We start from the raw sequence: 25,862 nt of genomic DNA, 5'->3' as shown, positions 1-25,862 counted from the left end.
AAGACCTGAAACTTTTGTTAATGACATACTTCCAAATAAAATGATTTTCGTTATAGGTATTTTTTCCTGTGTAGAGCCACTCTCTTTCTCTCTCTTCTCAGTCGCAAAACACATGTGCAAACACACCTGGCTACGTCGACGTCGACGTCGCAGCAGCCGCGTCTGCGCTTACGATATTACGATATACGATATGCGATCCAAAACGCGGCGACTTCAGCAAACTAAAAAAGCAAGCCTCGATCAGTTTTGATTCCTTCTTCGCAGCGAGAAGTCGTGATTTTCTATCCGTTCTCCGTGACTTTTATTTCCATGGTGCGTTACTTAGTATTATTGTTTAGTTTTTGCTGCTGTTTCTCTGGCTGTTCTGGTGCATCGGTGCGTGAATGTGAGGTGATCGGTTGGTGTAATACTCAAACGGACTGCAAATGCAGCACACAACAAACAAACAAACAAACTCGAAATGGCTAGATACCGTTATGCAAAGTTGTTGTTGCTGTGGTGACCCAAATAGAAATTACCAACCGGGCCAAAAAATAAAAGACAATTCAGACAGCCAGACGCCGTTTATAATCCACAATGTACATGGCGAAAAAATTAAGCTAAATAAATTCGCTATTTAATAAATTACCACGGAAAAACTTTAAGTCTAGTTTAAAAAACAAAACTAAATAATTTCAGTGCAGTTTCTTCAAAAAAAAAATATTGTTTTCCTAGTTTTTCTAAATGAGTTAGCAAATCTTAGCAAACAGATGAACTAACAAAGTGTGCAAAACAAATAAATTCCAAGAATTATCCAATACCACCTTAGTTTACACTATGTGAGAAAAGAAGCTTGAATTGCTAGAAATATTGTTTTTGAATAAAAACTTTATTTTATTCAACTTAAGAAAACAACCTTTTTTTGTGGAATTTAGAACTTACTAAGCAAATCTGACCAACTTGATGAAAAAATAATGCTTGCCAAATTCTAAAAAATATAGAAATAGTTTACACTGTGTAAAAGTAGGAAGCATATGATCACCGAAAAATATTATTCTTGCACAAAGAACTTAATCTTATTAAATTTAAGAATACAAATTTTTTTATGTCATTTTGAGCTGACTAAACAAATCTCAGTAACTTCATGAACAAACAAAGTTTGCCAAATTCATAAATTCTAAGAATTATCCAATCTCATCTTGGTTTACACTCTGTGAAACAAAAAGTATATGATTTTCCTGAAATATTATTCTTGCACAATGAACTTAATCCTATTCAATTTAAGAAAACAAATTTATTTATGATATTTAGAAATTTCGTACGACTTTTAACTGGTTCAAGAGCGGAAACATTTCTTTTTCTTGTTTCCGAGCGGTTTCATTTGAAAGTAAAATACAATCTTTACGGGGGTTTCTTTTGTTTCAAGGTTTTGCCCAAGGTTTACAGTTTGTGTTTCATTTGATTTGGGTCTTCGTGTAAGCTTGTGTTCTTTAATGTTCTGATATATTATGGTAGAGTTTCTACTTTCGTGGCATTACTTTCGCATACATATTGGCTCATTGGATTTTACGTTACGCTTGAAATTTTAGGCACGTCCCCAAAAAATGTTAATGAAAAAGCGAGCTAGGTGAACGATTATAAGTTTCCTGTTCCCCAAACAACTACAATTTGAAGGAGCGGCAAAAAAAAATTCGGACAAAACCGTATTCACAATCTAAATCGATTGCAATTAGTTGAAGGTGAGTTTAACTAGTTAAATCTGCAAATGCGGTTTAAACACACATCGAATCTTGAATGTTAGCTAATTGACCGGTATGAATAAGCAAACTAGTTGGTTGGCATTTCTGTGGGTTACTTTGGTTAGTTTGTGATAAGTAGAAATTCACCCAAAACAAGATTTGTTTATATTTATCTTCTCACATATATTAAAAATTCATTAACACTTTCAAATTTTACGCTTCCGCTTGATGATCGAATGAGATAATTAAATTTTTACACTTTCTGTATAATAACTGACCTCGTTCCAATCGATAATGGCAATTATTGCAAACCGGCTTTATGTCATAATAGAAAATGGCCATTGAGAATGCCGGCATTCATTAACCGATCACAAGTTGCAGATAGGAATTATAGTCAGATTAAGTAAGAATCGAACACCACCTGTCTCTTGAACCAAGAATTCTTATCATTGTAACTGTATTCCGCAGACATTTCTGCACACTAAAAAAAGTAAACAATTTAATATTATTAGCAATCTGCTTATAATCAACAAACCGCAGACTAATTATATTGAAGGCTCATTTCGCCAATCAGGTCTTTTTAATTGGCTTATTAGCCTCTAAAAGTGGTTGATGAAAAACTTAAGAATTTTTATGATGACTTTCCAAACACTTGGACATCCACTTGAAACTCTTATGAAAGTTTTTTGGCCATGCTTTTGACATTAACATAAGAAATGCTTTCAATGGCGTTGAACTCTTTTGATTTCACTTTCTATAGGAGTGATTGAAAAGATAGTGACTGCTGAATAGATGACGTGCCTTATCTATTGGCAAGTGGATCTTGATGAGGGAGTAGATATCATGGGAATCTTAAGTCAGCCATTTGCCATTCACTCAAGCGGTTTGACGGCATTCAAGACGAAAACTTATTTACACAGCTTGTAAAGGTCAACGAGTTTTATTTTAAGGTTCAATGTGGTACAACTTCAAGAGCCATAAACCTATATATCATTTGCCTACAGTGCGTTTCGAAATAAAAGGGCATTTTAACTAGTTCAGTCAACATTTAAGGTTATACTGATTTTGAAAACATTATATGAATTATCATTATTTTTCTCATTTACAACTAATTCAAAATGAAGGCGTGATATAAAATAGGATTCCCTGGATTCTTTATAAAATTAAGAGAAATTCCATTTCATACGAATTCGTCTGGAATTGGATCGCAAATGATTCCAAATGATTCCATTTCCAAAAAATGTTTATTATGATGATCATTTACCTTACAGTTTTGACACGCACAGTAAACATATTTCTGTTGAAGGTAGTTTTTGGTATCTTTTGTTGACGAAAATGTAGCTCAAGCGACAGACGAAAAAGCGTGTAAATAAAATGCACACTAAACAAGACTTCAAACTGTTTTGGCCACCAAGGTGGATGGTTAAGAGTTTTTTAACTGAATTAGCCGCCCTCCTTCTGGGTTGCTTTTTTTATTGTTGAAAAGTTTCATTAGCGAGCTATTCGTGCAAGTTCAGGGACAATGAACATCGCACTCTAAAAATGTTTATAACAGAGAAGTAATTATAACTTAGATGGGTATGGCGCGATGTTTGTGTAAAACCAACGCAGTTGCCGTGAAAATAATGACTGAAACCAATTTTAGGGTCTAGAGTTTCAAACGGAAAAGCTGTTTGCGATTCTGGTCTAGTAAACTAAGCAAATAGAGCTCTAATGATTTCTAAAGTATAAGTTATATAGTTAGTTTTCCTTAATGTTTGGCCACAGCAAGCCACTCGCATTATTGCATCATTATATATTTTTGTAAGCAAAGTATAAAAAACTAATTACCATTAAGTTGTTCATCATATCTTATCATGAATGCCGAGGTTGCCAAGGTAATCAGAAGAAAAACAAAGATGTTTTATCTAGTCATAACCCATTATGGCATTGTTGTAAATTCTTTTGGGAGCTTAAGTACTTTTTGAATTACTCGACTCTTTTTTTAGGCGCCCGACCTCAAGCCGAGGTTCTGTTTCTATATTGCCTCAATGCTCAACCTTAGTAGGCTAATTAATAAATTTATTGCATAACATTATTTCAATTTTTGCAATTAACAATCAACCAACGACTGACAATATACAATAGGTTGCTGAGGGTCTCTCTGTCAGTTACCCTAGTGAAGCGAATAATTATTCACTGACGCTCGGCGAAGCGAATGAACTGTATGGTAAATTGATCCATAAATGATGGTACCCCCACCGAGTCACTTCATATAATTATATGAATAGTCAGTCATACAATAGTCGCATTATTAGCGCTATTAAGTAGTCTACTAGGCCCAGCTTTCAAGTCTTTACAACTTGTACCTTGCATTTCGCACATTAAACACTAACCTTTTGGGGTCAGAGTTGGGGGGTTGCGCATGCTTAGTGCCAAAAGCCAGTAAAAATTTAACTGCTCGTTACGGTTTTGATGATGTGGAGAAACTAGCCAGACGGAAAGGTTACAAATCCAAGTCATTGGTTCAGGGTTCTTCTTGCAAATCCATATCATAAAGTTTTAGACATCTTGGGAAATTTAATTTTAATTAATGTAAATTATTCACACAGTCCTGAGACTAAAATTTATAATAACAAAATGCTAGACAAGGGCGACTCTTAAAAGAGAAATATTGGCCGAACCGAATAGTGCCAGAAACACAATATTCTCTAAGGTTCCATGCCGCCAGATTCAGCATCGATCTTGTGATCATTATAGATGGGCTGCAGTAGTTCGCGGGCTGCCTCGTGGTCGGCCTTTCCCAGGGCCTGAGATCTTCCATAGAGCTTGATGTACTTCTTCTCCTTGTCGTGGACCAAGTAACCACCTCCCAGGCCCTGGGTGCACAAGCCCATCGCCTCGGCCTCCTTCTTCAGTTCATCGTAGACGTCAACTGGGGAATGGGAAAGAATATAGTATAGGGTCACCCAGAGATCATGGGAACTATTCCACTCACGATGGTACTTGGCCTTGGCATGGCTACGAATCACCTGCTTGGCACTGCCCATCTCCCCATGAATGTAAACGTGGGCCATCATGTACTTGGACTTTCCACTTTCCACCTTGGCCACAGGAAAAGCGACTAGACTTCGCATAGGCTTCTCGCAATATTGACGAGCCACTATTTTGGGGGAATCTACCAATCTAAATCTATTTCTCATTCTTTGTTCAACTCACCTTGCATCATTGGACGCCAGACGGGCTTTAGAAATTTTCCAGCAAACTCCATCTCAGATCAGAAAATCTATTTTTCCTGTTTTTCAAATTAAGTATATTGGAAGTGGACCTATTTGTGAACTGGTTGTCGGTTATACTGAGAATAAGCAGTGAGTAACGTCAAGTCTAGAGCAAGGACGATGAGTTTATTATCAATGCTTACTAAGGTTCTGGAGAAGTACTATGACTTCGAGTAAAATAAAAATAGATTTAAAATCGTATGTTTTAAAATGAGCGCCCTATATAATTTTCATTATAAATATTCTTCCAAAATATTAATAATTTAATTTTGTTTGCTAGTTACAGCCAATCGTGATAAGGAACATACAATTACGCTGAGAATGGCATAGCTAAATACGATTTGGATTGCATAAGAGCCTTGGGATTTTCAATTGAGTGATTCGACTGCTTACGTAAAACCTCCAGTCGAAATAATACAGTCAAGTTCTGATCGTCACAGAAACTATCGAGATGAGTAAGCTCCAAGTGATTGTACATCCCGTGAAGAAGGAGTTCCAGCGCAAGAGCTGCGGATTCGACCATGATACGCCCGATGATTTTGTCAAGTCGCAGGTAAGGATTACTTCACAGGATGGGTGAATTTAAACAGTTCAATGAAACATTGACGACAGTACAAATAGACGCGTCCTTGGGTCTCCGATAAATACGCCTACATTCGGCACGCACCTGAGCAGGTGTGTTGGGTACTTTGTTTGTTTTTCACTCGGGCGGCGGGTCAATGTACATGGTGGGCATTTTAAAGTGTAGGCTGTTTTAAGCACTAAGGTTGTTGGGTTTTGCTATACAGAATTTTAAGAGATTTCTATAGGTCTTAAAAAAATATTACGCAACATGAAAAATATATTTTTAAAAATGTCCGCTTTAGGTATACAAAAAGCCCAATTTATTTGGTTTTCCTGATTGGCTGTTAACCATATTTAGGTTTCACTAAAAAATATCGCTCTTAATAACTCACCCTCAAAAAATGCCAATTTGTCCATAAGCCTTAACCAAATCGAATCTCCTTACCAAGGGTACAAGACATTGGGCGTTTTACCATTTTGTATGGGACTTACCTTGAGCATATTTAATGACTTCTTTTATTCACAGTATCAATAGAAAGAGGGGTCTGTTTGGGTTAAACTATATACATATGCACAAACTGATATATATATGTATATGACAGTACACTTTGACTTGTGTACACCGATTGCTCTTGCATTGTAAATTACTGTATTGAAATATTCATAAGCATCAAGCCGTTACAAACTTTGTGGTAAGCCAGGTAAAAACAATACTTTAAACATGCGACAGGTACAACAAAATCTACTTCTCAGTATTGGTGCCCTTTAACCTTTCTGAATTGAAATTTGGAAGAGGCGCACTACTGCCATATGGAAAATAAGATCTAAAATTCACACGAGCACCTCTAGAAAAACAATAATACATTGAATTAATTAATAATAATTAGGTTAAGTGCAAAGTAAAAACTAGTTATAAATTCATATGAATATTCAGGTTAGTTAAATGCACTACTACTTAAATTAAAATATTTTTGTAATTTACTATCTCTTGAGTAAAACTATTTTATATTTTTTAATCCATTCTAGTGGCAGTCATGCACAAAGAGTATGGCGTATTTATTTTATCGCTGGTTCATGACTCTTTTCTTTGTGGTCGTGGTAATTATCTCGATGTGGCCAGAAGAGAATGATGACAGCAGTTACTGGCTATATTTTATCTACATGACCAACTGGGGCATATGGATGTGCATGTTAACGAACGTATTGGGTGCTGTTCTAGTCACCATTTGGCACTATCACCCAGAGTATGCGGGTAAGTTTTACAAGAAGATATGCATTTATATATTTATTTATTGTATTTGTACTCCCCAGATAAACTCTTGAATGTTAAGAGTTCCTTTAGCTATTTTCGGCTTTATTGGGGAACGCACATCATATCACTGGTTCTGTCTATTGTCATCACCATTATCTATTGGAGTCTTCTTTACAATGGTAGTTTAAACGTCGAACTCAATTCTCTAGTACCAATGACCGATTTTCTTTTCCTCTAGCTAATGAGAATGCCTTGGACGCCACGAATGTACTTACTCATGCATTCAACTCAATTTGCATGTTCATCGATCTGTGGATTGTAGCACATCCCCTGAGGCTGCTGCATATATTTCTGCCAGTATTATTTGGAGTTGTATTCGCCATCTTTTCGTATATCTATCATTTGTGCGGAGGAATTAACAAGTATGTTAATTGAATATCACACGAAATAAACCAATTGTTTAATTTTACATTTTTTATAGAAAAGGCAAGCCTTATATCTACTATGTGATTGATTGGAGCAAGCCTCAAGATGCCTTTATCACGGTTGTTGGCGTCCTCATTCTATCCTGCTGCATTTATGTCTTGCTTTTTGCATTCTTCAAGTTGCGGTTATTCCTACATCGACGTTGTCGTAACTCCAATTTTGTACTGCCTACCAGTGCTAAATCAAATGGCCAATCTAATGGATTGGATGATAAATCCGGAAATGGCATACAGCACTCGCCCGCGCGCATTTCAATGGTATTGGGCAATTTCGCTGGCTATGAGAATCAGGCCTATTTACCCACCGGCGAGGTCTCAAATAAGAGCTAATATTTCTATGTACCTCTTCAACTTAGACTGTAGTTCTTAGTCAAAATAATTTGTAGAATTTATAACCAGTGATATTATATTTTATTGTTATTATGTTAAGTAAATAAATTCGTTCTGTGCAGGAATGTTGGTGAACAATACGATGTTTAATAATCTTTTCGAGAATTGCGAGTGTCCTTCAAGTGAGTCATTATTTATAGTTTAAGAAAAACAAGTTTAAGAATTCTGATCAAAAATTCATAAAGCTAAAAGTTGGACGAGGATAGAATAAACGTGTCCAATAGCCTTCGGTTTTTTCGATGCGGTTGACACGCCTTTGGGAACTTTACAGTTGATAATTAAGTATTTATTACTGCCCATAGTGGGATGTCTCGAAGTACATATGCACTTAGAAAAACGATGGCCTCTATATTTTGGGTACGAGATGTGTAAATATTTTACTCAGGCCCCTAACCGCCTTTGAATGGCCACATTAGCCCAAATAGGCCCTGAAGGACAACCAGTTGGAGTTAATAAACCGGCAAGGACAGGTTTAGTTCTGACATCTATTTATAAATGCTAGCGAATGCCAGAAGATTTTCAGAGTGAGTTATATCTAATTATACCAACAAGTTATTTGATTTTTTTATTAAAATAAATTTATTGTGAAGAAGCACTTCAGCTTATAACTATAGTTAGATGTAAAAAAAAAGAATTTATCAAGTTCAATATAACAAATCTCATTATTTGTGTTACTTAACTTAAACTTAAACTTTGTTCTTACAAATCAGAGTAAAGAAAAACAGTATTTTGAGCATTCTTTAGATCAAAGCGGACACAAAGTTGGTCAAGCTTGAAATGTATAATTTATTTTTATTTAACATATATATTACAAAAATATCTAAATATTTTTTAAGGTTTATGGAAAATGCAATATAACAAAGGTTTGTCAAATTTTATTTGGTCGTAAGTCAAAGAGTAAACAAAGTTTGAAATATTCTTAAAGTCACTGAGATGTTTCACAAGTTTTTATTTTTCCCACTCATACTTGCTAACATTTTTTTGTACCTATGAAAAACATTTCGTTTTCAAAAGAAGTATAGGAAAACACGTTTGAAATACAGCTTACAGTTACAGTTTTTTTTACATCCAAACACATTTTTTATTTAATTTCCATATTTGCATATTTAATTCGATTGATGGATAATTTCATAACTTCGCCTCCTGTGGCGCAGTTAGCGCCCAGCAAAGAGGCTCCTTAGTTAGTGTCCTTAATCACAGATGTTCGATTCAAGTTGCTTAACCCTAAGTTTGGCCGCGCCCGTCTGCCATTGTGTACACACGTTGGCCAAAACGCGTAGCCTTAATTAAGTTTGAAAAAGGGGGATTTAATAACGAAAGGACCCGCCCCAAAGGGCCCCAAGGACGAGCCTGACACTGTTGTGGTCATTGGTGGTCATTGCGAAGGATTTACTTCACGCATAAGTTCGAAAAGGAAACCCAGGTCCCATTGGACTGCTGGTCAGGTGTGGGTGTCAATGTCAATCGGTTGGTTGTTGGTAGTTGGTATTTGGTAGTTGGCTCCGGTCAATTCGGTTCTATATATGCTGTTGTTATCTTTGTTGTGGCCGTCCTTGTGTCGACGGCACATGACATGTCACAAATTCCGAGTTCCAACAAATTAGCCGTCGCATCTGTGGTTGTCCATGGATCGATATGAGACCAATTTGATCGATATGAAGTTTCCTTGAGCTTTGAACTTCTTGAGTGTCCTTGGTCGGCCTATTCAACAATTCAGTGTCAGCCTCAGGAAAAAAGGAAACCCCAGCGAAACCAATTCAATTTTAATTGGACACAATTTTGAAATTATGACAGCTGTCCACACTTTGCGTGTTGTCCTCCCCCAAAAAGTCCGTATCATTGAACTGCAGCTAGAACTAAACTAAATAATTAACGCCAATTAAAAGTGTGAAATATTAATTGAAAGTTCGCCCCCAGCACATCAGACAGTCCAGTGTTCTAATTCCCATCTATTGTACGGAAAATCCCACCCCCATGTGACTACTCCTGGCCCCCTCCGGATTTATCAATTTGGGGCTCTTGTCACTGTGTGGCGGAATGATTGCGCAATTTCTCCGCCATCAAAGTCATGAAAGCGATTCAGAATGAACACATACCTTGTGGCAGACTCATGATGGGTGAACACTTCGCCAATGTACCGTAGGACACTTTGCTAGGATTACTTAAAAGATCTTCAGATTAATATAGTAAGGTAATTAAATATAATTTTAAAGGATAGTATTTTAAAAGATAAGCAAAGAGAAACAATAATGGTTCTAAGCAAAAAAAAATATAATGTATCAGTAAAAGTATTGTATTATTTATTAAGCTGTTAGTATTTAACATAAATAAAATTGGTCTTTGAAAGAAATTTATTTTTCGTAACATTACCCCCAGATCTTATTTTCCTTAAGAAATAAAAATACTCCTGCACAATATATCATTTTAACTAAACAAACTAAACAAGTATAAAATGAAACTACATTTTTATATAATTATAAGTTTAAAAAACATAACATTCGAAATAAGACTTTTTATATATTCCGTTTTTATTTTATTCATAATAACTTAGGATTATTTTTGAAATTATATAAAAAAAGATATAAACTACATTCGATGCAATATGTTTTTTTATTTTATCATAATAAATTCTTTAGTATTAAATTTCCACTACTCTGCTATGTTATTCCACAATTTTTTCAAAATTTTCTATAACCTGTAACTATTTTTTCAAAGCACACAACCTAATACTTTGCCTCTTGAATTGAACAGCTGCAAGTCAGAGGATTTATTTACACCTATAAAAACAGAGGCCGAACTGACAACAGCAAACAATATAGAGGACAGGACACCAGCACGCCAGTACTGCCAACAAAAACCGGGAAAGCGCTTTAAAAACCGTTCCACATATGCGATAATACACATATATGAACCCATACAGGAAGGATGTATGAGAAACGCACCGCTGGCTCCAGGACACAGGACACTTTGTTTGGAGCGCATAAACAAATGGCGGCCCATGAATGACACGGACATGTGAGGTGGATTTTGGATGGTCTGGGAGTGGAACTGAGTTAGGAGCTCTAGGGTCGTGCGTGAGACTTCCAATGGGGCATAGGAAATCCCGACCGCCATAGAGCTAAACCAAGTCCACCCACGCTCCACTGGAACTGCATTGGTGGTACGAGCCTGCTGGAACTCATAAAGTATTCATTAATTGGAAAAGTGACCAGGGGAACCGGGCCTCGCAGCGCAGAGGTAAAAACCGAGTCAGTTGTCAATTTTGAAACTCAGTTTCGTTTCGGACGTTCGGCGAGGCGTACGTGCTCGGTTTGTTGAACTATTGAACTGTTGAACCGCTGAACCCTCGGAAATCACTACTATAAATCGGCGGAGTTCGCGGTTAATGCAGGAATCAAAACACCAAAACCGGCAACGTCATGTAGTTCGCTGTTGTGCGTGTTGCCGTCAATAAAACGCGAGAACAAGTATCCCAGAGATACCAATAATAAATGTACACATATTTATAATATATACACATTGAGCGAATACCATTCACGGTAGCCATGGACAGACGCAGTTATAGAGTGCTAAACATTTGTGGAATTTTACCATTACAACACTGTTTTGAAAGTTTTTAGAATCTTTTTTTTTTAAGTATTAATCATTTTAAAATAGAGAGAGTGAGTGGGCTCGAGTGTTGGGTGTGCGGTAGGGAAAACACAATTGCGAAAATTCAGCTATACTGGCCACCGAATGGATAATGGGTATTTGTTTAGACACAGGTGAGTAATGCCACATGCAGGAGATTTGTAATCAAAGATTAGCAACGCCTCTCCACGGCCAAAGATAGTAAAAAGAACCCTAATGAGTCGCGCAGGTTGAACACGCCAGGGGGAATATAATACCAAAAACTTTTCATTAGTTTTGCTAACAAGAAATCTTCTACAACGCTTCAAGTTAAAGAATATCTTTTAGCTGATTGGTTCCGAATACTTAACATTTTGAGGCATACTTTTGGGATACAGAATGACCCATTGCAATTAACCCATCGAATATACAATTATTTTGACAAATACATACCTTAAACAGATTAGTTACCAACATTTAAATATTGAAGAAACAAGAAAAAATTATAACTTATTACTAATTTGTTCCCAATTACTTGGATATAATACACAAGCCACTGCTTTTAAACCAGTGATGAGCTTGAATCACCCACAAATTGGAGAACACCCTCTTTTTTCAATATCAAAAAGTTTTTATTACCAACAATCCTTAATCCCGGTGACATATTCAATTGTCTACAATTCAAAGGGACAGTTTAAATTGAAATTACTGCAATCAGTTGTTTTGAAATTCATAAAAAACAATTATCCATGACAACACGACTTTGTAATGCATATACGGATATGATTTTACATGTAAAGGACGATATATCGAAATCGAGACCTTGCCCAACGCTATAATTTGTATCGGAACTTGGACTCTTTGGCCTCCATGGCTGCCAGGTCCTTGGACATGTTCGTTGACCACCAAAGCTTATACACATAAATCCTTAAATGCGCGTCACTCACAAAAACAAAAAGAAACACGACAACTGAATAGGGAAAAAGGAAATCCCCGGGTCGAAAAGGGATAGCAATAATAACAAAACATGTCAATTAAATAAAACTGCAGGAAAATCAATAAAATTGTCACAGAACCGAGTGGGTTCTCTGGCTGGAAAAACGTGAAATCGACTGAAAGTGGGTGGATTTATATCTGGGGCTATAGGATCGCTATTGACTACCTATGCCACAGCTGATTTTCCATGAATGAATTCGCGGTGACGCCATACTATGTAATACATATGTACGGTTCCCATACAATTAAATAATTGCTAAACATGTTTTAATAATGGGGTTTGCGATTTGTTTCGATCCCTGGTTCCCTTGCTGCCCATCGAGTGCGTGTGTGTATTCTGTCCCTAATTTCCCACTTCTGGCAAATTGCTTCCGGCCTCGATGAAGGCTGGCTAATGCCAACTTGGCACGTTACGGCTGCCCTTGCCTTTCCCCGCACCCGCGTTTCCTTGTGCTAACTTGCCAACACATCCGGTTTCCGGTTGAAAAATTGCTGCGCTTTAGCCGGGGGTCAACTGTTGCTCTGGTCCCACACGCAAATAAAGAATCTCTCGAACTACCTGTTTAAGTACCTAAATTGCAAATTCGTGTTTTGTAAATTTTTCTTATAAATGATAATCGATTTAAACTATACTGATTATAAAATTGTATTTTCTCTTGAAAGTTAAGTACTTCCTATGATTTCTAAAGTATAAGATCCAGTCCGGAATTTCAAGAATTCCCAGACTAAAGGAAAAGCATATCATCTTTGAATTGTTATGATATTCCATAGTTATATATATTATATGGTTATATATTAAAATATTTCGTATTTGTCTCTTTCTTATTTCAATATCATTATATATTCCGATCTTTCAGATGCCAGCGCGGCACAAGATACCGGCGAACCAGGCAACGATTGGAGTCTTACACGGAATCGAAATGCTCAAAATGCTGGAGATTTAGAGGTCGCCGCGGCGGCGGGCAGGTTGGGTTCTACCAATGTCGGCGGTATCGATATGCAAAATGCTGGAAAAATCAAGTTCGATCCGCCCAAAGTGCCAGTGATATTTGTTTTAGGCGGCCCCGGTAGTGGCAAGGTCACCCATTGCGACACCTTCATGCAGGAGCGACGCGGAGTAACGCACATCAATATGATGGATCTGCTGCAGCAATATGCAATGGGCAATGGTAAGAAGAAATCTATGGGGTTACAAATGACTTACATATAAAGGTTTATAAAAGTATACAGTGAAAAAAGTGACCTTTCGTAATTAATCCACCGAATATTGTTGCATACTTTTAGACACCTTCTTAAGGGATTCCGTATAAAAACATGAACTTTCAAAATGAATCAACCGAATTGTGTAGCATACCTTTAGACACCTTTATAAGGCATTTTTGAAATGTATCTTTTTTTTATTTTGAGAAACTAACAATATTCTTTCCCCATTGTAGACATGCAAGACTTTTCGCAACTATCGTCGAAGACAGTCACCGAGGTGCTGATGTTGGAAATGAAAATGGCTCCAGCTGCCAAAGCATACCTGATATCGGGATATCCACGCTCAATGCGCGACGTTGTCGAGTATTCTGAGAAGGTAATTTCCAACTACGCACAACTAATTTTCACTGTCTTCGCCATCAATTCTTTTATTTATTATGAAGCCATTTTGTGTTGCCGCACACTTTATTTGCCCGGTAAATTGCTGCTGAACTATTTGAACTAATTACCTGGCAAATGGGTCGCCGAAAGTGTGTTTATTCGGCCATAATTCCCATGGATTTACAGTTAGCTCCACACGTTCCCTGTTTATTATATAAGCAAGTGCTAATTGAACCGACTTGGAGCAATCGGTTCTCAGGAAGTCCCAAACGTCTAGTCACTTACATATGGCGTTAGCCATGGTATGTAGACGAAACACTTGATAAGTAAGACAAATTTGGTAAACAGAAGACTGAACCTTACAATTTGGTGGAATAACTAAAATAATCTTTGATTAATTTGATATTTCTTTCTTTCTTCCAGATTCAAGTCGTTAATGGCGTGATTCTAATATCCTGGCGTCAATCGGTTCTCCAGAAGCAAATCGATTATGGAGCCAAATTAGGTCATGTAGTACTCTCCTTAGCCAAAATGGAATTGGAAAATTTCTTCAAAAATGTGATGCCAGTCGCCGATTATTTTGATCAGAGCGATATGTTGTTGGCGGTGAGTATTTCGTGAAATAATCTGGAACTTAGGAAATATAATCTATTGTTATTTAAAAATATTTTGATGTTATGTTATAAAATAGATAAGATATCTTAAATATAAATATTGGAATAGGACTTCCAGGTTCCAAATATAAATAAAAGCTAAGAACCAATTTGATTAGGCAGATTAACACCATGAATGCTAATGGAATCCTAAATGAAATCTAAACGATATTTTTAAAGTCAATTTTGACTTCTTTGACTTTAACTGCAATGGATTATACATGAGTATAAAGATTCTTTTGGAAATAACAAGATAAGAAATATGAGTTTTTTCAAGGGACATGCGATTCTCTTTTATTTTGCAATAACATCATTAAAGATAATAGTACAAATACAAATTTATAGAAATTCGGATTTATTTTAAATTATTTTTGTATTATTTCCCCAGGTAAACGGGGAGCGTGCTCCCACAGAGGTGTTCAAAGACTTTCGCACCGCTGTCCTCGATATACTAAGCACCCTCGAGAACCAAGAGGCCGCGATGAACGGAGTTACAGGTATGGGCAGAGGGATACATGATATACCCGGCAGTATAGTTAGCGTAGACACCGCACCAAGTCAAGCCCAACAAGGGACTCAAATTGCAGAAGACATCGCGACGAATGCCTCCGAAACCGCGGGAATCGTTTTGGGTAGAGATTTGGCCATCGATGGGCCCAATGGAGCCGTGGCAGCCCTGAAAACGGGAACCACCAGTGCCGATGATGACAGCGGTGTTGTGGTCACCCAGCAGCCAAAGTTTCGGCCAGATGCTGGACCGGAAGAATCGGGTCTGCCACCCATTATCTGGGTGATCGGCGGTCCGGGCAGCAACAAGGCCACTCTTTGCCTCAAGGCCGTGGGACTTAATCCCGGCTGGGCTCACATCAGGTAAGCTGAAATGGATTTCTCAGAAACAGATTAATTAAACTCAAATCTACTTTGATTTTTAAGTGTCGGTCGCCTTTTAAGAAATATCACCGATTCTGCACCACGTGCCAATACGGAAAGCTTCGCTGTCAAGGAAGCTTTGGCCGCTGGGGATATGGCCCCAGAAAAGTCTCTGAATCAGCTACTGGAAACCAATCTGCGCCAGTTGCGAGATAGAACTGGAATCATCATAGATGGGTATCCCAGGAATCTGCAGCAAGTCAAGTACTTCGAAAACAAGGTGAGATATGGGGTGGTATCGTTAACACTACAAAAATTATAAGTTCGGTAACTTTTTTTTGTTGTTCTATAACAAACTAATTGTAAAGAAATTTTAAATATTAAAAAATTTTGATTTGTTATATTTGGACTCCTAACTCTATTTATATTCTTATGTTTTAGTACAAACAAGGACCGCCCATCATCCTGCTCGATTGTTCAAAACTTCAGTTAGGCAGAGGACGTATAGATGACACGGTATCCTCATTTCGGCGGCGTTTGGAGCTCTTTCGAGAGCAAACCCTGCCCATGCTTAAGATACTGGATACCAGCAATCGTTTGCAGATTGTAAGTTGTCGAAAAAAGATTGTGAAACAATATATTCATGAAATCCCTTTATTCCCTAGGTCGATGGTGACACGGATAGTCCATCAGTGCAGCGCGAATTCGAACGCCTCATCCGTAATCATATCCAGCGTCTGTTGAACAAAACCGATGAAACGGATGAAACAGCCACGCTAGGCAATCAGATGATGCGAAACGAGCAAACGGATGCGATTCTCCACGATCTAGAGACCAATGTCCCGGGAACCGTGCCCACCATTAGCCACCATGTGAGCATGATGAACGGTCATCTGAAAAATCGCGGAAGTGCCTTGGGAAGTGGGAAACATCATGGGCAGATGATGAACGGACATGTCCCGGGTAGACCCGGAACTGGACCCGTAGCCCAACCCGTACCCGTCGATTTCCGGCACATGCTCGAGGAGGCCGAGCGATATCCCGTCGATTCGTATATGTAGACGGTTCACGGGGATCTCTAGTGCAGTCGTATATTTCACAGTTTTATAGTTTTCTAATGGACCTAGACTAAGCTAGATTGTTAATGCTGGTTTGTTGAATACTCGAAGAAGGCGGTTCGAGGGACCAATGCGCAAGTTAGTCCGGCTATATTAAGAGTTAGAAGAATACAATTCAATATTTTAAATCACTAGAGGAGTACCGACTTAGCCTAAGAGTGCCTTCAATGCAGGCACCAATGTAATTGAGGGGTAGAAGTTACCTTGTACGATTTCAATAAAAGCTAAGAGTTAAAAATTTTACTCAAGAAATTAAAATTAATTTTTTTTGGGCATTTATTAGATTGATTTGGTATATTTAAGGACCTCTTTTTTCGATTTTGTATTGGATCACCAGATTAAAATTTGTCGCTTCATTCAGTGAACTTCTTCTTTTTTAAATTTCTCCATTCCTTCATATTTCCATCCAAGTTATCCGGATAACAAAAGCAGAACTTCTTGGCCGTTCTATCACCTACGCACTTAGAGTAATTATGATAGTTGATCATGCTACTGACATCCGACATTCTGAAATCCACCATATCATTGAGATCCTGACTGTAGCGAATCGTGGCCTCGAAAACTCCACCAAGAGGATAGGTGCGTATCCTAAGGCTATATGTTTTGACTTGTCCGTCAGTGCTATCGTCATTGACCAACTTTCTTTCGACGTAATCCAGATCATGCAGTTGCAATCGCTGGCAGAACCGATTGAACTTTCTCTTTAGCATCCAGTTGTTTATGTGGTACACCAGAAGTTTGCCCAAAAAGTAGGAACTAACATCGTTCGGAAGGAGAACAAATTCGTTGCAGGTGCACCAATGCATTCCAATTCCAGCCTCCTCGCAACTCCGATCTTGGGGTATCAGGTGAAACAGGGACTGACTGGTGGGACAGAATTGTAATGGAGCAAGTTCCTCAGAGCTCGATTCGCTAAGCTGAAGTATATGCCTCAGGGTATTGTGCAAGTCAAAAGGAGAAGTAAGCCGATTGCGATTGAGATTCAGATTTTCGGCAAACTTTGGATATGTCTCTTGGAACCATTCTGGCAAATATATATGAAGCATGGCAAGACGTTCTTCGAGAAAAGTATCAGGCAACTCCACCAGGTCCCCTGCCTTTTGACCCTGATCACTTAGCAGTACCACAATAGACCGCTCAAATACCTGGTGCTTTCGCATTATCTCCAAATACTCCACGAACTTTTCATCCAGACTGATGGAACCCAGCTGGTAATTACGGGTAAAAGTAGAGCTCCAAAATAATCCGAAGGCCGGCTGATCTAGCTCCTCAATCATCCGCTGGGTGAATTGCATGCAGAAGTCGTACAAATAGGAGAAACTTAGGCGTCTACCCATACAGTATTCAAAACCGAATCTTCGGAATGTACTCATTGTTTCGGAAACGACCGTTAGCAGTGAATGAAGTTGGTAATCGGTGGGAATCTTTAGAGGAATGGACGAACGTAGGATGTCTTCGGCAAATGCTGTTGTATAACCCGATTCCTTAAACTTTTTCCATATCAAGGGAAACCGTTTTAGGCACTTCTTATCGGATTGTTCGCCAGCAAAAATGGCGCAAAGGTTGGAAAACACGGTATCTCCCACCTTGTTGTAACCCTCCATTTCAAAAAATCCGAGATCTTTTACATATTTTGAGGTTTTCGGCATAGTCCGCTTAAAATTTATTCGTGAAAGACTGTCTAATCCCAGCATTATGATGCTAGGCTTTTTGATCAGTGACTGGGACTCTGTAATGGATGTCCTGTTAAGTATCTGCACCAGGGGAAACGCATCCTGCTGGAGAACCTGTTGGGGTTTTTCCTGCTCATGACAATCCGCCACGATGCCATTAGATTTCCAGCTTAAAACCACTTCTTTTTCGAAACTCATTCTATGTTAAACAACGAGAAGTTATAATGACAACTGTTAGTTTAAGGTGGAATATATGATAAATAACGGCAATCAAATTAGCGCTACTCACAAAAACAGATCAACTTCTATAACTTTACTTTTATTTAAATTTGTAATATAAAAAATCAATTCGCATGAGAGGTATTTTATTACTCAAAGGCTCTTTAACTCGAACCTATTTTGGTGACCGATTGTTTTTAAAGTTAAAGAAGTTTGACTGTGTGTTTTATTTCCAAAGGCTTTACAAGAACCATCTGTTTTGGCTTAACTGAGGATTATTTCTTTATCATCAATATGCTGTTGTATTTTTAAATCTAGAAATAATTAAAAATTAAATAGAAGCCTTACTTTACATACGCGTTTGTTTCCGCATTAATGTAGTCGGCCACCTCTCTATAATTGCAAGTAATTTTTTCAATAGGATGATGGGATAGTTCCGGTAACGCAGCCCTGTTCACATTTAGTCGATATTGCTGCAATTTGGTATCGTACTTAAGCATAAAGAGATCACTTTCGTTGGTGCACCTCTTGTATTTCACCGGCTGGAGGATAGCTAATGCCTCACTGGAAAAAGGGTCCACATAGGGCATACTGCACTTAGTACTGCTAACAAAATAACGCCCGGACGAATTTTGTATTCGCTTCTTGCGTTTCCTTATCCTTAGAGTTTCAAAATCTTCGTCGTCCGCCGGAGGATATTTCTCTAATATATCTGAACTTTCTGTTTCCGCTACTTTTCTCAAAACTTCTTCAGGATTGGACCATTTTCGATTTAAATGTTCCGTTGATTCTTGTTGATACTGAACATTTGATTTAGCTTCGAGCGAGGGAATGTGCTCAACGTGGCTTTCTGGCTTGGCAGAACTATTATGATTGCACCATATAAACACCAGAAGTAGGGAAAAGAAAATAATAAAAAACTTTCTAATCTTCAGCATGGTTTTTCGTCTTATCATGTTTAAGAACTCTACCTTAAATTTAAGTAAATGAAATGTTCGACGTTTAGAAAAATGGTCGCTTGATGTGAAAAATTTATTTTTTAAAAATATCAAAGATCCTGGAATAAAAGCAAAACTTATAGACACAACTAAAAAAGATTTTTAAAAATAATGAGTTTTATATTTAGCTTCATCATAATAGTCGTCCTCGTTCTCATGAAATTTATATTTAACTTTCCTCTCCTTTGAGGCCGCCCGTTCCCCAAGTTTTAAAAACTGGTCCTTATAACACAAGCAGAATTTCTTCGCGAGAGCGTCCTCCACACAATACGAATCGTTGTGATACGAATTGAGGCGACTGATCATATCCATTTCAATGGTCACGACATCATTGTCCGCATTGCTATAAACGATAGATCTAAATTTTGCGTTATTTGTTTTGGTGGTAAAGAGAATACGATAGGTCTCAACATTATTGGGAGATTGCACTTCATTTCCATGTCCATCGAAGTACAATTGTCGATCGGCCTTCAATACTTTGTTTAACTTGATGCGATGACAATCGCCGTCGACATTTAGCATCTTCAAATACCTGTTCATTCGATTCACAGTCAACTTGGTAAGTCTTCGGATAGGAAGGGTGATTCGAACAGTCACAAATGGCTTGCAGGTGCACCAATGATCGGGAATACCGGCATCCGAGCAGCTTCGATTACTCGGCAGCACTTTCAAAATGGAACGACAATAATCACATTTGACGCTTTTCATAAAATCAATCCTCGGACGAATTTGCTCGATAATTTGTCTAATACCGAGATGTAGATCGTAATTAGAACTCAGGCGATTTTTGTTTAAAATCAGGGCCCGTTCCACCGATGGATAACGCCTTCGATACCAAGATGGTAGGTATACGTGCAACATGGGTTGCCGCTCCTCCAGAAATCCAGTATAGTGCTCGGCCAAAGGTCCGTATCTGGAGCCATGATCACTGAGGAGTATCACAATAGATCTTTCGAACAGCCCGTACCGCTTGAACTGTTCCATGTAGCGAGCAAATAGGCCGTCTAAATTGGCACCTCCACGAAAATCGTCGTGAGTAAAACTGCTCGTCCAAAATAGGCCAAAAAGCGGTTTCGGCTGCTCAAAAACAAAACGCTCTATCAGCTGTTTAGCAAAATCGAAGACATAACTAAAGCTGTGCCTTCTGCCCACGCAATATTTGAAGCCAAAATACTCCACCGTTTTCAGAACCTGTTCGATGACCATGAGAAAGGGTCGCAAATAGAAATCCACTGGGGGATGCTTGAAACCCATTTTCAAGTAGTTAAAGGTGGATATCGAAGACAAGTCCTCGGCATAGGCTGTTAAATAACCGGCGCTGTGAAAGTGGTTCCATAAAAAGACCAGGCTGTCCAGACAGCCGGACACTCGCACATCACATTGGGGTCGCCATTGCCTCGGAGTACGACCCGTTAAAATGGCCATTAAATTTGGCAGAGTATTGTCGCCAACCTTGTTATATCCCTCCATCTCAAACCATCCATTCTGACTGACGAATGCCGAAGTGAGGGGCATGCTACGCCGGAAGTTCATGCGGGACATACTGTCGATCCCAAAGAGAAAGACACTGGGGTACTTGGCACCCCTTTTTAGATCGTTCTCCTCGTTTCGATTCTTCAGATGATGAACAAACGAGAAGGCATCACGCTGCAAAACCCGCGACTTGTTCCTCATCTCATGGCACTCGACTATCACACCCAGAAAGTGACTCGGCACTATCCAGTCCTGATGGAAATATTCCGGAGATTTCACACTGAAAAGCAAATGAAATTACTTTAATCTGGCTTTTACTCAACAAGTTAAAAAAGTCAAAAAAAAAATTTTTTTTCGTATCATAAACTGATATCATTATCAATAGTATTCCTCAAAATATTATAAAAGAAACTAAATCAATACTCACTAAGCAAAAACATCGGATGCTCCGGGAACTACCTCAATATATGTGCACCCAAAATCCGAAAAATCCGCAAAGTGATTTAAGGATACATCCATGTTCAAGTGCAGCATATAGTGTTTCTTCTCACGATCGTAGATAACGCTGACCAAACTTGGCTCATCTGTGCAGGACTTAAACCTTAGGGGTCTCAATTCAGGGAACCCCTTTACAAACGAATTGACCCTTGGCATCTTGCACTTCGGACTAAGGACAAAGAACTTGTCGAGGACATTTTTCGCAACCACCTTTTTAGTTTGTTCAGTAATGTTAAAAGTGATGCGTGTTACGGGGTCTATATTGATATGCCATGTTTTATCTATAGGTTTTTCTTTCGAGTGGTCTGACCTGTGGTTCGCCAATATAAAAACCAATAACACGAACACCATGCATAAAAATAATTTTCGAGTATTATATCGAAACATATTTGTATTTTCTGGGAATTTTCAAAATGACTTGCTTGCTAGGTCTATACTCACTTTGTCCTTAAGTTTTGGGATACATTTTAAGATATTACATATGTATATCCTTTTTATAACGTTTGATCATTTTCAGATTTAGGCATATGCATTTATAAATTTTTTATCTGCTTACAGTTCCAAGGAAGTTTATTTGATATCATAAAAGTTTGATTCACAGATTTCGGAAATTATTGGCAGGGGTGTTATTTACACAGCGATGTTTATACATCGAATATTTCTTGTAATCAAATTTGCACTTCAGTAAATAATAATAACCAAAAATAATAATACTTACCGCAGTCTTTATGCCTCACAAATATAATAAAATATACATAAAAGGGCTAGTTAACATAGTAATCATCAAAAATGTAAAACTTTATTAAACTTAAGTCAATACAAACTGAACATCGTTTTCCATCTATGTACATATGTTAACTCTTGTTTTAAATGTTTCGTAATTTTCCACCTGATTCTATCTCCTTTCCATCTCTTATCGCCTTGAGATTGCACATTGTAATGTTTAAAAAATTCTTTGTTAGCGATTGTTCTACACACCTTGTCTTACTTGTCAGAGGCTGACGGACTTCCGGATCGCTGGTCAATGAAGTTCATTAATTTAAGGGAAACTTCTTGTTCATCTGCTGATAATGGCGCTTCCGTAGTTCTGGGAACAAGTCTTGAAATCAGTAAAGCGCGTAGATGGTTCGTGATTGTTGCTAACTACATGTAATGATATTTTTATCAAGCCTTATGATTTCTAGCTCGTGCCAAAGTTATGCACTACAACGACAAAGTAATATAGTTCAATTATTGCTTATCACCAAAGTACGCCCATTTCGTGGCAAGCGGTGGGTTATATAACAACTTGTATTTCTTGTTTTGGTCAACATTTTCGATGTTTCTTTTCACTATATTAATCATTATTGAAAAATAATTTATTAATATAACACATAAAGGTACATAATTTTACTAAGATTTGTTTAAAACTGAAGTTTCTCTAAGAAATGGTTAGGACTTGAGGTCATTAAAGCAAATGCAATACAATTTGCTGAGCTTGTCATCGATGCAGGTAGAGTCGTCCTTGTACGAGTTTGTTCTGCTGATTTTCTCCACATTCACTATAGCTTTCTGGGTGGAATTATTATAGACTACGGTGGCCTGGAAATCAGCACTATTTTGATTTACTTTGAACTTGATACGATATACGGCGGTCTCCTGCTCCTTCAGTTCTTCGGAAAAGTTGATATTCAGACCCATTTTGATCTCAGTCTTGTGGATATAGCTCAGCGTCAGATTGCTGCAAAGCTGGCTGAGATTCTTATGAACAAAATACTCGTTCATCCGATCGATCACAGCATGGGCAATGGGCCTTGTCCACCTCAGTCCTGTGATGGGCCTATAGGGTTCGCAGGTGCACCAGTGCTCCTCGATGCCCGCCTGCGAGCATGTGCGATCCTCTGGAAGGGGATAAAACAGCGACTGGCAGGTGGGACAGTCGAAAGACTTGGGTAGTTTTGGGCCATCTGGGGTACCCCCAATCTCGATGATGTGTTTCAGTGTATTGTGCAGATCAAAATTGGAACACAACCTGTGCTTATTTAGTTCGAGTGCCTTCACGTAAGAGGGATATGTATCACGAAACCAGGAAGGCAGATAAATAAACATCATGGGAAGCCGCTCCTCAAGGAATCCATCCTTCAGTTCTGTTAATTTGCCAAATCTGGTACCGTGATCGGCAAAGAATATCATAATCATTTCCTCAAAGTCCCCTTCTTCTTCAAATTCGAGCAGATCCCCGAGAACCTTTTCCTGCATGGCCGAAGGCATAAAGGGATCATCGTGACTGAAATGATTCGACCAGAACATTCCCCAAATGGGTCGTTCGTGGACAAAGCGGTGTGTAAACTGTCGGCCGTAGTCGTATATATAACGATTCGCCATCCTACGACCCAGGCAATATTGCATGTAATCGTGCTCCGGCAATCGATACACATCCATCTTGGTCTCCAGAGCACGTAGAATTGGGCGAAAGTAGAAGTCCATGGGCTTTTTGGTGAAGCCGGGCTTTAAGTAGTTGAAATGATTGGAAGAACTCTCGTCCTCTGCATATCCCGTCAAGTAGCTAGCGTTCTTGAAGTACTTCCATATCATCGGCATTTCATCCAAGCAGCCCTTTTTGTTGGTATCACACACCTGTTCCTTGGCCGTATCAGCCGAGTATCCACTAAGTACAGCAAGAATATTGGGAAATGAATTGTCGGCCACCTGGAAGAAGAAAATTACCATATCATGTACATTTCAATTCTTTTTTTTATTTTTAAATATATTATAAATCACCCTATAAAACTGGTTTAGTTTAGGTCTTCAAATAATATCATTAATTTCGCACCTTATTGTATCCCTGCATCTCGTACCAACCAGGTCCCTGTAGGAACTTAAAGACCTTGGGCATGGTGCGTCGTAAATTAATTCGCGAAAGCGAGTCAATGCCGTACATTATGACACTTGGTTTTCTAGTGCCCTTCGGCTTTATAAGGTCCTTGGACAGCGGCCGATATTGAACGAAAACAAATGCATCTTTTTGGAGGACCACATTTGGATCCTCAGCCGACTGGCACTCCACGATCATCCCCTCCACATGCTGAGGCACCTCATATCCATCGGTAAAGTACTTTTTCTCCTTCAGACTGCGCGATAAGATAAGTGTGTTTAAAAATCGGCTTGCTATTAGGGGAATCACCTTGTCTTACTTGTCATAGGTATCTGCTTTATTCCCGTATTTGATTTCCCGGTAAAAGCAATTATATTCCGCGTCGGTGAAGTTGAGCATATTCAGAGCAACTTTTTCGTCAATGTGCAAAATATGTCGATTAATGTATTTGTTATATGAAGTTGTTATAAGATCGCTCTCATTTGAGCAGGTGACCAATGTTTGCGGCTTGTATATTTTCATTACATCGTCGTTAAACGGATCCACATAGGGGATCTGGCACTTGGAGGTTTTCAAAAAGTATAGCTGTCGTTTCGGCGTGGTCGCATTTTGCGATAAATCAGTATTCGGAATTGGCTTAAATTGCGTTTCCCACGATATATTTGATTGGTGTAAAAAAATTAATGTTAGCAAAAAGTAAAACAGTCCGAGGAACTTGCAGACCGATTGGTTGGTATTAAATCGCGACTCCATGGTGTGCTTTGGTCAACATAAACGACCCAACTGAACAAAAATTGCTCTTCCCGAAAAAATATCCCATGTGCTCGCATTCGTTATCACGTCTAAGTAAATACACATTCCAAAATGATTTCAAGCTGTATATTCGTAGGCACGTCATGTCATCTTCATAGAAACATTGTTCTAGGAATTTAAAAAAGTACGCGTAGTTAGACATCGGAAATTGAAAGTACAACATTTATTAAGTTTTCGGACTTCTAATAATTAATTAAGAAATCAATTAAAAAAATTGTTGCTCATTAGTTTTTCTAAAAACAATTTATTCTCATCAAATTAATGTGGCACAGTTTTCGGCCATTCAAGTAAGCATGAAATGTTAATCATACTGATCTGAAACGGGTTGCACTTTTTAAAGCTTAATAAATTCCAAACGGTAATTTTTATTACAAAAAGTGTTATAGATCAAAAGTTGAGGAATGGTTATATAGTTTGAAGTTAAACCAATGTTAAGAGACTATTTATAAATACGTAAGGTAGTTTTGTAAAGTCGCCAAGACCCTAAAACCAAACCTATTTATACGTAGTAGTCGCCTTCGCACACTGTCATGGTGCGCTTCGTCACTACGTGGACTGCCGTCCATAGTGATGGCCGAAGAATCTAATATACCCTTTTAATCTACGAATAACGGGTATAAAATTGTGGGCGCCACCAAGCGGACATAGCATTCATTGCACATAAATACCACTATGTGGATGGTGAACTAGCTAAATGCGGATGGAGACCTCGCTAAATGAGGGCTAAAAGCTGAAACGCAAGCGGTGAAGCTTAACAGGGTTGTTATAGATGGCGTAAGCGCTGACAACTGTTGGGCCAAACAAGTTTTGATAGTTGAAAAATATCGATAGCATGCAA

The 25,862-nt window shown here is 38.3% G+C and overlaps 6 protein-coding genes across 12 annotated transcripts; 2 read left to right on the top strand and 4 right to left on the bottom strand.

Moving 5' to 3' along the window:
• The first annotated feature begins 222 nt into the window (after window positions 1–222).
• On the top strand, window positions 223–7,746 carry LOC108006269 (protein rolling stone). 5 transcript variants are annotated; one of them, XM_017069740.4, is made up of 7 exons: window positions 223–312; window positions 1,569–1,718; window positions 5,262–5,528; window positions 6,566–6,791; window positions 6,851–6,970; window positions 7,030–7,213; window positions 7,273–7,746. In XM_017069740.4, exons 3-7 carry the CDS (start codon window positions 5,427–5,429, stop codon window positions 7,604–7,606), a joined length of 966 nt encoding a protein of 321 aa, XP_016925229.3. In that variant the 5' UTR covers window positions 223–312; window positions 1,569–1,718; window positions 5,262–5,426; the 3' UTR covers window positions 7,607–7,746. The 5 variants fall into 5 exon arrangements, with proteins under 5 accessions (XP_016925229.3, XP_016925211.3, XP_016925221.3 ...); XM_017069722.4 differs by having other exon boundaries at window positions 5,256–5,528; XM_036812739.3 differs by lacking the exon at window positions 223–312 and adding an exon at window positions 359–375 and having other exon boundaries at window positions 5,256–5,528.
• LOC108006295 (sex-regulated protein janus-B) lies at window positions 4,267–5,077 on the bottom strand. Its single transcript, XM_017069760.3, has 3 exons — window positions 4,917–5,077; window positions 4,696–4,860; window positions 4,267–4,632 (listed from the first exon to the last, which is right to left on the bottom strand). Exons 1-3 carry the CDS (start codon window positions 4,966–4,968, stop codon window positions 4,409–4,411), a joined length of 441 nt encoding a protein of 146 aa, XP_016925249.3. The 5' UTR covers window positions 4,969–5,077; the 3' UTR covers window positions 4,267–4,408.
• A 3,190-nt stretch (window positions 7,747–10,936) lies between the features above and the next one.
• Window positions 10,937–16,739, top strand: LOC108021622 (uncharacterized). 3 transcript variants are annotated; one of them, XM_065864670.2, is made up of 9 exons: window positions 10,937–11,430; window positions 13,129–13,440; window positions 13,708–13,850; window positions 14,279–14,461; window positions 14,897–15,005; window positions 15,081–15,378; window positions 15,442–15,658; window positions 15,820–15,984; window positions 16,044–16,739. In XM_065864670.2, exons 1-9 carry the CDS (start codon window positions 11,409–11,411, stop codon window positions 16,437–16,439), a joined length of 1,845 nt encoding a protein of 614 aa, XP_065720742.2. In that variant the 5' UTR covers window positions 10,937–11,408; the 3' UTR covers window positions 16,440–16,739. The 3 variants fall into 3 exon arrangements, with proteins under 3 accessions (XP_065720742.2, XP_016945917.3, XP_016945916.3); XM_017090428.4 differs by having other exon boundaries at window positions 10,938–11,430; window positions 15,096–15,378; XM_017090427.4 differs by having other exon boundaries at window positions 10,938–11,430; window positions 14,897–15,378.
• A 110-nt stretch (window positions 16,740–16,849) lies between these two features.
• Window positions 16,850–19,415, bottom strand: LOC136116982 (uncharacterized). Its single transcript, XM_070997540.1, has 2 exons — window positions 18,737–19,415; window positions 16,850–18,368 (listed from the first exon to the last, which is right to left on the bottom strand). The coding sequence occupies exons 1-2, from the start codon at window positions 19,342–19,344 to the stop codon at window positions 16,850–16,852; spliced, it is 2,127 nt and encodes a 708-aa protein (XP_070853641.1). The 5' UTR covers window positions 19,345–19,415.
• A 38-nt stretch (window positions 19,416–19,453) lies between these two features.
• On the bottom strand, window positions 19,454–21,811 carry LOC136116980 (uncharacterized). The gene is made up of 2 exons (XM_065865082.2): window positions 21,287–21,811; window positions 19,454–21,139 (listed from the first exon to the last, which is right to left on the bottom strand). Exons 1-2 carry the CDS (start codon window positions 21,742–21,744, stop codon window positions 19,489–19,491), a joined length of 2,109 nt encoding a protein of 702 aa, XP_065721154.2. The 5' UTR covers window positions 21,745–21,811; the 3' UTR covers window positions 19,454–19,488.
• Window positions 21,812–22,125: 314 nt separating this feature from the next.
• Window positions 22,126–25,059, bottom strand: LOC108015853 (uncharacterized). Its single transcript, XM_036816220.3, has 3 exons — window positions 24,531–25,059; window positions 24,170–24,467; window positions 22,126–24,045 (listed from the first exon to the last, which is right to left on the bottom strand). The coding sequence occupies exons 1-3, from the start codon at window positions 24,962–24,964 to the stop codon at window positions 22,789–22,791; spliced, it is 1,989 nt and encodes a 662-aa protein (XP_036672115.3). The 5' UTR covers window positions 24,965–25,059; the 3' UTR covers window positions 22,126–22,788.
• Window positions 25,060–25,862: the final 803 nt, after the last annotated feature.

Source organism: Drosophila suzukii, chromosome 2L (assembly GCF_043229965.1).
Source record: "Drosophila suzukii chromosome 2L, CBGP_Dsuzu_IsoJpt1.0, whole genome shotgun sequence".
NCBI classification, from domain to species: domain Eukaryota; kingdom Metazoa; phylum Arthropoda; class Insecta; order Diptera; family Drosophilidae; genus Drosophila; species Drosophila suzukii.
This window is presented reverse-complemented; position numbering and strand designations above follow the sequence as displayed.